Source organism: Hyaena hyaena, unplaced genomic scaffold (assembly GCF_003009895.1).
Source record: "Hyaena hyaena isolate Hyena2069 unplaced genomic scaffold, ASM300989v1 scaffold_273, whole genome shotgun sequence".
Classification (NCBI taxonomy): Eukaryota; Metazoa; Chordata; class Mammalia; order Carnivora; family Hyaenidae; genus Hyaena; species Hyaena hyaena.
Genome location: NW_024080904.1, coordinates 511104 through 525536, shown reverse-complemented (window position 1 = coordinate 525536; position 14433 = coordinate 511104). Strand labels below are relative to the sequence as shown.

Here is a 14433-nt window from a genome sequence, read left to right as displayed (position 1 = left end):
GACCAACCAAGAAACTGAGAGAGGTGAAGACATCCAAACCTCTACAGCTGCTATGAGGCAGACTCAGCTTGAAACCCAGGCTCCTGACACCAGACTAGGTTCTTCCTACTTCACTATGCTGCATCCCTAAATGCTGTGGGAGGTAAGCCACGTGTCCTGTAGACAGAAGCCATGGCTTATTCTTCTCATGGTCCCGTAAGCCTAGCTAGAGACCCTGCAAGCTTCTAGTCCATCCTCGTTGAGGCAAGTCAAGGCCGAGCTACCAGGTTCATGTGATTTAAATTTTTAAAACTTAATATATGTATCTGTGATTTTAAAAATTCCACTTCCTTAAAAAATAAATGGGATTCATGCGGTGCACCCCACTTACATAAAAATGTACTTGGTATATCTGTATTGCCCAATTTCATCATATCCTGGAACTGATAAACACCTGATGATCTCAACTTATAGATGGGGATCTTAAGGCTAAGAATGGACGTAAGCCACATAAGGTCAGGGAGCAAATGAATGTCAGGGCTGAGATACCCAAGTCCCAGGCCACAGCTTCATAGGCTGTAGGTATCACATGTTTTTTCTGCCACTAGACCACTGTCACCTTTCCTTTTAAAATAATCCCTCTTAGGATGTTCTCCCCACTACTCTACTTTCTGTCTATAAGGCTTTTGGCACCTGCAATCTGGAATGGCCCTGGCTGTCCTGGCATTCTTCAATAATGTCACTTATAAAAAACACAGCAATGGCACTTGCTGTTATTGGAGAAATTGTCCCTCCCACCAAAATATACGTAGGACTCCTAATGTCTATTACCTCAGAATGTGACCTTATATGGAGACTGGGTCTTTATGGAGGTCACTGTGGTGGGTCCCAATCCAGTACAACTGGCATCCTCATAAAAGGTGGAAAAATGTGGACGCAGATACAGACATGCACACAGTGAGAATGCCACGTAAAAACCATGGCTACACTGTCATAAGCCAAGGAACTACCAGCACCTGGAGCAGACCTTTCCCCTAGTGCCTTCAGAAGGGGTGTGGCCCTGTCCACATCTTGATCTCGGAAATCCAGCCTCTAGGAGTGTGAGACAACACATGCATGAGGTCACCCAGTCTATGCACTTTGTTATCACAACGCTCAGAAGCTAATACGCAAATAAAGGGCACGGTCCTAATGCTTAGGAAGACCCGGCTGTGTGTCAGGCTCAAGCGTATGTGCCTCATGTGAATCATCTTACAACAACCCCCTCGGGCAGTTACTTCCATCCTCACCCCATTCCAGAGAGGAAATGGAAGCAAAGGGAAGAAAGATGTCCATGTTACATGGCTAGTTAGTCAGTTATGGAGCCAGAATATGAACCTGGGGACCCCGATCCACAGTTCTTACATGTTAGTTATATTCGTTGTGCCTGCATTTTCTCAAAAGTAGAACAGGAGTAACAATGATATCTGTTGAATGGGGATTGTTTACAGGATTGAATGAGTCAAATATATGCTGATACTAAAATACTAAGCATTAAAACAGTGCTTATTAACATTGTTATTTTCAGATTCTTCACTGTTTTGTCTATTTTCTTATAACTTTTCTAATTATTGTTTCTGAGCATGGGATCCCACAAAGTAAACACGTTGTTTCAGGTCTTAACTAGAACCTCTAAAACTAGTTATTCAGAAAACTAGTCTTTCATTGACACAACTTAAAATGTGGAAACAGGGGTGCCTGGACAGCTCACTCAGTTAAGCATCTGACTTTGGCTCATGTCATGATTTCATGTTTTGTGAGTTTGAGCCCTGCGTCGGGCTCTGTGCTGACAGTTCAGAGCCTGGAGCCTGCTTTGGATTCTGGGTCTCCCTCTCTCTCTCTCTCCCCCCACTGTCAAAAATAAATAAACATTAAAAATTTTAATAAAAAATAAATTAAGGGGCGCCTGGGTGGCTCAGTCGGTTGAGCGTCCGACTTCAGCTCAGGTCATCATCTCATCACTCATGGGTTCAAGCCCCACATGGGGCTCTGTGCTGACAGCTCAGAGCCTGGAGCCTGCTTCAGATTCTGTGTCTTCCTCTCTCTCTGCCCCTCCCCCATTCACATTCTCTCTCTCAAAAATGAATAACTGTTAAAAAAATTTTTAATAAATTAAAAAAATACATTAAAAAATAAAATGTAGGGGCGCCTGGGTGGCTTAGTCGGTTAGGCATCCGGCTTTCACTTAGGTCATGATCTCGCGGTTCGTGGGTTCGAGCCCCATGTCGGGCTTTGTGCTGACTGCCAGCTCAGAGCCTGGAGCCTGTTTCAGAGTCTGTAACTCCCTCTCTCTCTGACCCTCCCCTGCTCACACTGTCTCTCTCTCTCTCTCTCCTAGAAATAAATAAATAAAAAAAATTTAAAAAATAAAATAAAAAATAAAATGTAGAACCATTTTTACCACTTTTTACCATATAGTTGGCTCATTCTGAGCTTGTGGTGGACTTTTTCAAAGCTTTTTTTTTTCTCTTTTCTTTTTTCCTTGCAGACAGGATTTTCATTGTTAGGTTTAGCAGTCAAGTAAACCATTGCATGATTGAGTGATTAAATCAGTGAACTAAGGAATGCATGATATGCTGTGAATGAATAAATGCAATGGTCGGGGAAATGATCTAAAGTCATTTTTCACAGAAAGCTTTAAAAAGAATTATCCTCAAATCACACAAATCCTTTAAACAAAGCTTCTGATTGATAATGGGAATAATAATTCCTTAGATTTATGTGGTATTTTATAATCCTCAAAGTATTTTCTATATATTATTGTGCCATAGAATTATAGATCTTAGAAGTTTGAAAGAACCACACTAGCCATCTAATTTAAGTATTACTCCTCTCAAAATCCTGATGACTAGGGCTTCTAGCCTTTGCTTGCATATCCACAGAGACAAGGAACATATACCCTCTGACTCAGTCCTCCAGTACCAGACAGCTCAAACACCTGGAAGCTCTGTCCTGTCACATATAGGGGTAATGGGCCCTTATAACCACCCCCTCACTGGGGCCCACTTGGATAAATAGTGGGAAAATGGGAAATGACAGTATCTATCCTACAGAGTATTAGAACAATTAAATGGAGTAAACCATGTGCTGCATCTAGACTGTGCCTGGCATACAAGAAGGAAGTCCTCAATGGTGGCGACCATTAATTTCATTGTGCAGGACAATGGCACTGTAACCGCATTCAATAGCTAGAATTAGGGAACCCTAACCCTGAGAATTAGGGAACATTATTCCAATTTCACCAATGATGATCTTGATTTGGCCAGAGTCATAAAGCTAGCAACAGAGGTAGTATTCAACATTGTACCTGACTTCTACGTCAAACCCCCCTTAATCTACCCATAGATTCCACCTAGGGAGGGAGTCTGTGCATGAATTTGCTCAAGAGGTCTTATAAATTTAAGCCAACAGCTGATTCAGAGAGAAGGGTGGATGTGCAGAATAAGGGTGGACATTTTGGAATCAGCCTATATAGGGTGAAATATTGGTTTTACCATTTAATCTTTGCGTGACCAACTCATACCAATAGCTACTGATTTCATTAGTAGCTCAGGCTCAGGTCTTAACAAACTCAAAGAGCATGCCAGTTCTTTTCCAGAAGGCATGGACTGCAGCAGGTTCCACTGACCGAGCTGGAGCTGGTTGCCCTGTGTGGGTGGGCAGGGTGTCTGTCCTGAGGAAAGGGAATGGAGAACACTCCTGGAACAATTTGGATCTTCTCACAATGTCAGATCTTCACCAAAGATGGAAACAATTCAAAATTGGATAGACTAGGAGCCATCCTGTCATGAGTAACCATGTGGCATGAGTTTAGAATCTTGGGAAAAGTCTGCTCCCAGAACCGTGTTCTTATTAACCACGCAGCCTTAGGCAAGTCAATTAAACTCACTGAGTCTCCAGTTTCTCATCTATGAAATGGGGAAACAGATCCTAGCCATTCTGAATGCTATTTTGAATGGTTGTTTAGGGGAGAGGAAAGCAAACACTCTTTTGGTTCTTGCTGAATTGTGGTCAAAACAGCAAGGACAGAGAAGGGTCTAAGCCACAGGGAGTTGTGCCATCCAGACCAAGGTCAACAGACTGGCTGGGGACCCTAGACGACTCGTAGCCCATGTCTGGGCCTCAGTTTATCCAGTTATGAAATGAGATAATCAGCACATCTTAAATTTTTCAACAAAAATACCTCTAAGAATAAGAGCTAATAGTCTGATGTGCCAAGATCTTCTGATACAAGCGCTCGGTGTATATATACAATCAGTATTGGTGGAGGCCTCATTTATAGATGACAAAAACAAGGCACAGAGGAATTTAAAATTTTGTCCAAGATCATCCAGAGTGCTAAGTGGCACAGTAGGACTTTTCGCCCAGGCACTTAGGCTCTGGAATCTGTGCTTATTAATGTCTACACCACCCTACCTCACCTCAGAGAAGCAGGGCTGTCATCAATGAATGTCTTGGGGTTCCAAGTTTCCTGAACAAGACTCTACCTCATGAAGGTAAGGGGTGAGCAGGAAAGATCCAGATTTTGGAGCTCTGAAGGTGGATAAGAACAGGCGGGACCACAAGGTGGTAGCCTTGGGCCATGTTAGTGTGTGGGCAGGGAAGACCTGGATTGTGCCAACCTCCACAGGGTCTACTCTGCCAACCGCATCCTGAATTCCAGGGAATTTCAGACTCGTGTGAGCTTTGGTGAGTTCTTTCCAAGCTGAACTCACTGAGCAGAATAAAAAGGTAAAGAACACCTATAGCCTATGGAGAGAGAGTGTGATTTAGTGGAACTAACACTGAACCTGGAAGCAAAGAACCTCCATTCAGAGCTCATCTATAATTCAGCTTATACCTTCTAGGTTACTAGGTTTTGGGAAGGATGTAGATAAGTAGATAAGTAGCTGTGATGCCAAACAAAGAAAATACTTAATAAATATTAATCAAAAACTGAGTCTCACTCTCCAACACTAAAAAAGTAAGTCACAGCCCCTCAAGTCTTCTTGGCATCAGATGGTGCCCCATGCTCCGTGAAGACTTTAGCAAGTACCCTGAAACATTTGCACCCCGAAGTTAGCATGCAGGCACTCACTTGGCGTGGCATGTGGCTGCATCATTTGCAAAATATATATATATGGGAAAAAGTCTATCGCACTCATTCCATGAATAACACAAAGGCCTTGATTTGTTCTTCCACGTGATGAGCATGCGTTAGGTCCAAAATTAACATTGCTGTCTGTCTGGGGTATGTGTGTGTTTTTCCAAAAAGAGAAAACTTCCAAACTCTTACTCAGCCCTAATCAGAATGTCTAACGCACAGTGTTAGGTGAAGAAGAATCAGGAGAATGGAGACCAGAAGTAAAGATCTGCCCCCTCTATGGACTCTCAGTGGTTGACTGCTGATGGAAAATAACACAAGTGGGTGGGAGCGCTACTTTGCTGAGTGGCCTTCTGCCAATTTCTTCACCTCTCTGAGCCACACCTTTCTCACACGTAGATTGGGAATAACATTTCCCATACTTATGAATCTCGAAAAGCTGTGCTACAAGAGAAAATCATAGCCTGAAGAGTGAAAAGCACTGGGGGGATGTCACTTGTATCTATTATCAGATCTCTTCTTGAGCCAATAAGACCCTGTACATTCTGCATAATGAATTTGTTTTTTCCTATCTACCATGGCGAGCCATTAACTGCAGCTTTTTAAAGAAACCATTAATATGAGCCTACATACATTTTAGACTACCATTCAAGTGATTTAAGCCTGAACAGCCTTCTCTGAAGAGATAGCAGACTCCAAGATCTCCAGGTCATAGGGCTGACAGAGATGGAAGGCCACTTCACCTCTCTGCGCCCGTAACTTCATCCCTCACATGGAGGTGGCACGCCTGACTTCATGCAGTCTTGGTGAGAATGCAATGAGATAATGTCCATAAATGTGCCCTGCATAGTGCTTGACAAAGGGTTAGACAGTCAGTAAATTCTTGCACTGAGAGAAACAGTGTAGAGGGCATAGTTCAGGCTTTGTAGGCAGACAAGCTTAGGGGTTTAAATACCCAAGAGCATCTCTGTCTCTTACTAGCTATGTGACCTTGGGTAAAGTTGCCTTGTCTCCATGACTCAGTCTTCACAACTATAACACGAGGGTAACGGAGGAGCTTCTATGTGTGATTGTGGCTAAGCCTAGCCCAACGCCAGGGGCCACAACACCACGGGGGGTGTCGTGGGGGTGAAAGTACCTGGCTCATCAAAGGCACTCGGGAAAGGGCAGCCCTGCTCCTATTCTGTTCTGATTTTGTTTGTTCAGTCATTCTTGGAAAGGCCAGTTGTGTTTTGGAGCACTGAACCTCAGCCTTCGGTGGAACAGGCCAAGCACGTGACAGATGTTAAACAGCTATTCCCAGGGATGTCGGCCAAAAGGCCAAGGAGCTGGAGACCCTTTATTCTCTCCTCTGAAGCACAATTAGTTTGTCACAGCTGACAGATGATGGATGGGTATGCATCAGTCCAAGTGACACCACAGAATCCACCCGACCTTCTGTTTATCATTCTAACCTCTTGCACTCCGCCAATTCTTTTCCACCCTCCACTGGCAACCCCCACCTCCCTCCACAGTCTCCCCACCTCACTCTCTCCACCCCTCAGCACCTTACGGCATTCCCACTCACTCACCATCACAGAAATGTGGAGAATGTGCATCTGCTCCTCTACAATCTCTGAAGGCTCCTGGAGTGTGGGCGCTGTGGCTCGGGCCAGCTGCCCAGCACTGCTCATGGAGACGTGGAAATACAAGGTGCCATTCTCCAGCCACTGCTGTCTCCAGTGCACCAATGAGATATCCGCCGCTGTGCCAGACATCTCTGTAAGACAAGACCAAAGGCGCTGGGTGAGCTGCATTGCCTGGGCCTCAGTTTTCCAGGGAGGGAAGGAGCCACACAGGTTCAGAAGATCAGAAGGCACCTACTTTGTACCAGGATGCCTTTCTATCCAACAAATCTATGAGCCGGACACCATCACTTCCATTTATATATGGGTCAACTGTGGTCAAGAATCTCCCCAAGCAACAGAGTGTCAGAGACAGGAGTTGAACCCAGGTCTGTCTGGAGTCCTTGTGTATAGCACCATCCATGACAAGGGAATTCAGTCCACTCAGTGTAAGCGGAATCGATCTAAGCAAGATATTCAAGAGTTTACACTCTGCTGGGGCCATGGAACTAGAAGACAGTGGAGGGAGGACATCTCCCTCCATGAAAAGAGCAGGGATTTAGAGTATGAATTCTTTAGAACCTGAGCTGGAAGTGTCAGGGCATCACTGCAGAACTCCAGATCTGGAAAGACCCAAGAGTACATGGGGCCCACCCTGGCTGCCTCAGGATTACCCTTTATAGGAAAGGAGCTTGGCAAGTGGATTGTTCTGAGCCTGTTTCTCCTGCTTCGGTCAGAGCAGCTCCATTTTTTGCTAGTGTATATACTGTAACCCTAGCAAGGGAGTGACGGCAGTTTCCATGGCTTAAAAACACTTCAAAAGTCACTGCCCCACACTAGCGTTCTAAATTATTACTTTAATAGTACTTCCATTTGGTACCAACATAGCCTCTTATTAAGTAAGAAGGGTGACAGCATTAGCATTCAGGAAGTGTCCTTGCACTAGGGGCACCTGGCTGGCTCCGGCAGTAGAGCATGTGACTCTTGATCTTGAGGTTGTGAGTTCGAGCCCCTGGTTCGGTGTAGATATTACTTAAAAGAAGCGTCCTTGTGCTAAGATCATACAATCTTTTCATAATGCTGTCTACTAGAGGGAATGTGTCACTGGAAATGTCCTAGATGGACAAAGGCCTATCAGGGTGGCTTATGAAGGAAGGGGAAGGTTGCTGGGGTTCCAGGACTTCACTCAAGCGACGGTTACCACAGGAGACAGAGATACTACATCACATCACATCACATCACATCAGAGAGATACATCACAGAGATACTACATTACAGCTGTAATGATGTCTGGGGTCTGGAGATCTGCACTACAGAGCTGACCTAGGGGCTCTGTATGTATTCCCATAGTCAACAAAGACCTCATATACGTGTGTGTACACACACATGCACGTGCACACATGCGCGCGCGCACACACACACACACATACACACATTGGAGAGGACTAATGGGGAAACTGAGTTAGAACTTCATTTCAAATCAGCTCTCCCCATGCACCACTACAACCCCCACCATCTCTGGCAACACTGAAGGAAAAAGAGTCACCTTGAACAGATGATGTTTGCTCACCAAATTCTACTGAATTATTCTCACATCGTCCACTCCCCACAGACTAACTCCTTGAGGTTCATAATCAACAGTCTTTAGGGAAGAGCATCTGGCACTTGATAAGTGCTATAAAAAGTTAGCTATTAATATTTATTATCATTTTTATTATTATTAACAGGGACAGGATCTAATTCACCCTTCAGCTGCTCTGAAAAAAATCCTTGAGACATACTTGACTGCCTGCTTGCTTTCCCTCTCCTCCAGTCCACCAGGAAATCCTTCAAAAGCCACCCCAAATGTGTTCCCTTCCTTCTTGGCTCCTCTCCCACAACCACCCGGGTCAAGGTACCACCCTTTCTTGCCTGACTTACTGCAAGCGCTTCCTAACTGGACTCCCTTCTTGCCCCTCTGCTCTTCTGCCATTTCCCACCCAGAAACCAGATGAGCCATACCAGAACCTCTTAGCTCCCATCACCTCTCAGCTCCAAACCCTCAACAGCCTTCCACTTCATTCCAAAAATAAAAGACAAGGTGGCCAGACAGAGTAAGCTACGAGTCCAAGTGAAAACTGTCCTGGGCTTTCCCTGCTGCGCTAAGGGTTGAGCAGTGCTAGAGACCATCACAAGGACCCCAAGAGCTCACTGTGGGGCGCCCCAGGAGAGGCTGGCTGGCTGCCTTGGCTGTGAAGCGGGCCTTTCTCCAGCACCTTCTCTCTGCACACCACCCCACCTCCTGGCCTCAGCACTGAAGCCTGGACAGCGGCACCTCTGGCAACTGGCCAGCTGGGCCAAGGCAAGGTGAAGACGTGGTAAACGGCCTTGCTCACGACCTCCCTCATATTTCTCTCAGTGCACTGGAGCCCGGGACCAACAGCCTAGAGAACCCAAGGCTGCAAGTTACCTCTGGAAATAGCTGCCTCCCATTCGGCAGCTGCAGAGAAAGGACTCCTGTGCCAATGGTCCAGCAGGCACTTAGAGTGCCACCTGTGACTGACACAGCCTGGGATAGAGGAGGAAGAGTCAGCGAAGGAAGGAAGTCCACTCTTCCGTCCTGGAGCTCTCCCTCCCTGACCCATGCTCGAAATCCCACCATTGAAGAAGCCCGTCCTCCTCATGTTCAGATTAGGAAACGGAGGGTCACAGTCGGTGAGTCACTCGCTTAAGGCCACTGGTGAATTTATACCCAGATGGACCCAGTGGATTTCCAGTCCACACAATTTCTACTCTGCCGGTAGCTCTTACAACATCTCCTTTTCCTTGACTAAATTAGCCCATGAACCAAAACTAGATTGAGCTCTTTGTTTGCTACAGCGATGAGTGCACAGTCAGCAGACAGTAAACGTTAAATGATAATAACAGTGTGTGAAACACAGTAAATATTGAATCACAGAGATCAGCTCTGGACTCACTCTATTACAAAGGAAGGAAACTGTTGCTGCGGTAGAGAGGAGGGCCACAGAGCCTCAAAGAGAAAACCACCCTGGCGGAAGCAGAAGGCCTGATCATTCACTCCCTCATTCATTCATTCATGCTTGTGCTTGTTCGTTCATTTAACACACTTTATTGAGGGCCTATTCAATCGTAGGTACCTTAGTAGCTCAGAACATGGAATGGAATGAGGCATCATCTTGCCTTCAAGAAGCTCAGTCCTTTAGTGGCAGAAATTCTACCCACTCCCCATCTGGCATCTCTCTGCCCACACATGCACACAGTCTCCATTTGATGTGGCCCCAGAGACTGCACATTATTCTGCCCCCCGCCCCATCTGCTCCAGCCCTGGAGGACTTACAACTCTTCCTCAAACAGACCAGGCTCACTATTGTCTCAGGACATAAGGACCCTTCTTTCTGTGTGTCAGGAACTCCCCTCCCAGACCCTGCAAACCACCTTCTTCTTGGTGTTGGTCTCTCCATCCAAATGACACCTGTTCAGAGAGACTACCTCAGTTTTAGCTAAAACTATCCCAGTTTTAGCTAAAGTTCTCTCTACACACATCACACTCTCTGGTATCCCCTTTACAAAAATGTGTTATAGCACTTACTACTATTCGAAACCAATCTTATGCATTCTCATTTTTAGGTTTATCTATTTATTTTGAGAGAGAGCATGCATGAGTGCTAGTGAGGGAAGAGCAGGGAGAGAGAGAATCCTAAGTAGGTTCCATGATGATAGCACAGAGCCTGACATGGGGTTCAATCCCACAAACTGTGAGATCATGACCTGAGCCAAAATCAAGAGTCGGAGGCTTAACAAACTGAGCCACCCAGGTGCCCCAATCTTATGCATTTTCTTAAACGTGTACGTAATGCCTGCTTCTCCAGGAAAGCAGGGATTTCCTGCCGCATCTCAAGTACTTTTAAAAGTGCCCAACACATAACAAGTACTCAATTAAAAATTACTGAATCTCCAATGATTAATACACACACACACACACACACACACACACACATCCATAATAAGATTACAGAGGTAGAGTTTAACCTCATTAGAGTGTTAAAGACAGAGTAAGTAAAGGTTCATTTGGAATTTGAAGGTGGACTCTCCTGTCTTGGAGACAAAGAGCTGCTCTAAAAACATGGTAACATGAACATTGCAAAGAATGGGCATATTGTTGGCCCTCAGAGAGAGGAGACATGCAGACGGGCTGGGCAATTGGGTATTTTAGGGCACTAATACTGCATGTGCAAGTAGGAGCGTGGCGGGATGTCAGCAGGAAATGTACTTTAGACACAGGGTTAAGGGCTTTGAATCCCTAGCGACAGAGTGTACTCTCTTCAGCATGCAGCCGGGAATCAGCGAAGTACACTTGATCAGAGCACCAGTCCTGTGTCCATTAAAAACAGGTCAAAGAAATACTAGCATAACCAAGGCCAGCTCTTGAAATTCCCCGCTGATTGATTTTCCAATTGCATTTTCCCCTTCCTCTTTCCCTAGTCCTTCCATATAAACATTTCATTGAAGTCTTCAAGTCACATTACAATCAAACTTAAAGCAAAAGGGGGACTAAACACATTTGGTCGGGAACCAAGATGATTCCCATAAAGGCAGATTATGCTGACATGATGAATATAAAATGAAACAGCAGATATTAAAGGAAGAGAATTGGTGCGCCATGCCTTCCGGCAGTAGGCTGACTCCACCGCCTGCCTCCCTCCTACCTCGGATAGCCTGGTTTTATATTGGAATCATAAAGAAACACAGGGATTGCCTTTTCACCTTTCTCTGTTCTCCCCCCATGGGCTGCAACTCGTGAAATATTCAATAGGTTCAAATCCCCTCAACCACCCCACTAAAGCCAAGTGAGAGATCAGCCTTCATCAGTGATTCTGGGTAGACCGCCATCCTGCCTCAGCAGCCACAGATGCCTTTCAGCCTCCTGGAAAAGAAATAAAAATTCCCGAAGGCGTGTTGTGCTTTTAATTGGCTTGTTCTTCCTAATCTATGGCACTCATTGTATTTTTATTTAATTCCTGAAGGTCATTATGAAAATAAGCAGCTCTTCTGATCACCAGCCATCTTGGTAACATCTCCCAAGTGGCTAACTAACCCGCCTTCTGATTCCACAGCTCCAGCTGACCCTCCAGCAGATTATTCGCAGAAGGCCAGAGAGCACTTCTGATGAGTCTGCAAATGGGCTTTGCTTCACCAGGGGGAAGCAAACATGATGTGAGACGAGCTCACTGCCTAGGTACAAAGAGTGGCGGAAGGTAGAGATGTTGACTTCAATCACCCTTGCCATTAGCTGTCCCAAAATTCATGGGGGGGATGGAGGGCTGGGCCATCTCTACACAGCAAGTCCTGCTGAGTGACCTTGGGAGATATGTCTCAAACACATGCCCTTCTTTTCATCTCTGTAATGGTTGCCTCAATGCAGACCTTTATCGTCTCTCTTGTGGAATACTTCAAATGGCCTTGGGACAGTCAGGGTCTTATCACAGAAAAGAAGACAAACCCAGTAAGGTCACTGAGAAGGGAAGGTTTACAAAAACTTTGGAAGTATATTAGTCAGGGTCCTCCAGAGAAATAGAAGTAATAGGGTATATAGAGATATATGAGAAAAAGACATTATGAAGGATTACTTTGTATGATTATGGAGGCTAAGAAGTCCCCAAACCTGCTGTCTTCAAGCAGGAGGTCCAGGAAAGCTAGTGGCACAGTCCATTCTAAACCCAAAGTCTTGAGAACCAAGGGAGTCAATGATATAAATCTCAGTCTGGGCCCAAAGGCCCAAGAACTAGAAGGCAAATGCCAATGGGCTGGAGAAGATGGGGTGTCTTGTCTCAAGCAGAGAGCAAATTGTCCTTCCTCTCGCTCTTGGTTCTATTCAGGCCCTCAACAGATTGAATGATGCCTACCTTCACTGATTAAGGTCTTTCTCCTTTCCTTGGTCTACTGATTCAAATGTTAGTCTCTTCCAGAAACACACTCAGAGACACATCCAGAAAAAAATGTTTTCCCAGCTCTCTGGACATTCTCTAAACCAAGTCAAATTGACACATAAAATTAATCAACACAGACAGGATTAAAGTAAACCAGTGATGAAGCACTTCAAGGTTGGCAACAGCAAGAGTCTGTCACCACCCTAGGCCCAAAGGGGCAAGGAGAGGAGTATTTATAAGACCATGAAACAGCCACAGTTGTAGAAAAGGGTTGCCAGACAGGAGTTGTGGCCTTCAGTAGAATAACCCAGCTATTGATAAGGCATGGCCCATCATGAAGGTGGTGGGGTAATAAATGTTCCACCCTCACTCTCTTTCTACCTGCTGATCTCTTGCAGGTACCTTCCGTGGGCCAATTCTAACCAAATACCCAAGAATGGAGCAAATCATAAAGGTCAACCTTCCAGGACCCTCAGAAGGGAGGAAGTGGTGAAGCGTGGATCTCAGGGGGTCAGTGGAGACTACCTGGAAGGCCCCAACTAGTATGCCCACGTCCAGATTTCCTTCCAACCATCACACAAATAGCTACCAGGATTAAATTTCCAATTTATAAATCTGACCACATCATTCCCTTGGTCAAAATCTTTCAGTGGCTCCTGATTCCCCTCACGATAAAACCTAATTTTCATGAGCCTAGCACCTGCATTTCTCCCCCTCTTTATGTCTCTTCACTCCTTTCTCTGCACTTACATATTAGATATGATCAAATACTTATGCAATCTCGACATATAGTAGGCTCTTTTCTAATTCAATGTCTTGGAAGATGCCTTTTTTTTTTTAAGGCCAAGAGAAATCAGTTTAATTTTATAATACAACATTTAGTCACCTCAACTAAAGATGCTTCTTCAGAGTCTAGGAGAGCCTTCCCTATTCAACCCTATCCCCTACTCTGGAAGATTTCCATGACCCCCATATGAGCTAGAAGTTCCTTTATGCTTCTATAAAGATGAAGTATTGCATGCTATACAATATCATAGACCCTGAGAGACCAACTGCTTGAATTTGAACCACAGCTCCCCTGTGCTCAAGCACAAACTGAGTGCCTCAGTTTCTTCATCTGTCAAATGAGGATAATAACAGCACCTACTATTATAGAAATAGAGCTATTTTTTCTATTATAGAAATAAATAAAACACCTCATAGAGTTATTCTGAGAATTAAATAAAATAACACAAAGTCGTTTTTAGCCTTAATCTTGATCCTCAGTAAGCATTCCACTTACATTTATTACGTATCACTTCACACACATAATTATAGCATCCTATTTTACCACTGTCTTGGTCTTTGCTATTTATCTATGCAGTATTTGGTATTTACCTATGTTAAAATGATATGTTTATACAGCTGACCTCTCTCACTGGACTCTAGTGCAGGAAGACTTCAGGGTCATTTGTGTACTCGAGTGCCTGAGATGGTGGCCAAACACAGGGCAGAGGGTTCCATAAACATTTGTTGAGTTGAACTGAGCTGTCCCTGTATCTGGATTCAAATGGGCACTCCGAGAGGATGGAGAGAAGAAATGCCAACTCAGGACGACAGCGATTGCTTGATTCCCATATAACAACACTACAGAAATTTATTTAACATCTGGCTCAAGTTTAGGCACCCTGGTGAATGCAAATGAAGAGAAAGGCTTTCTTTAAACGTTCAGGGAGTTTTCATTTCTCATGGAGACAGACAAGAAGTTTACATAGAAAACAGATAATCTCATGATTCTGTTTAGACAGAAGTGTGTGTGTAT

General features: G+C 44.7%; 1 protein-coding gene across 2 annotated transcripts in view; it reads right to left on the bottom strand.

Annotated features, from left to right (window-relative positions):
• Positions 1-14433, bottom strand: part of ASTN2 (astrotactin 2) — an 898753-nt gene that overhangs the window by 766499 nt on the left and 117821 nt on the right. For both annotated transcript variants that reach the window (XM_039245856.1, XM_039245858.1), the window contains exon 2: positions 6673-6860. In XM_039245856.1, coding sequence (XP_039101787.1) covers positions 6673-6860 — 188 coding nt within the window. The remainder of the gene's footprint in view (positions 1-6672; positions 6861-14433) is intronic.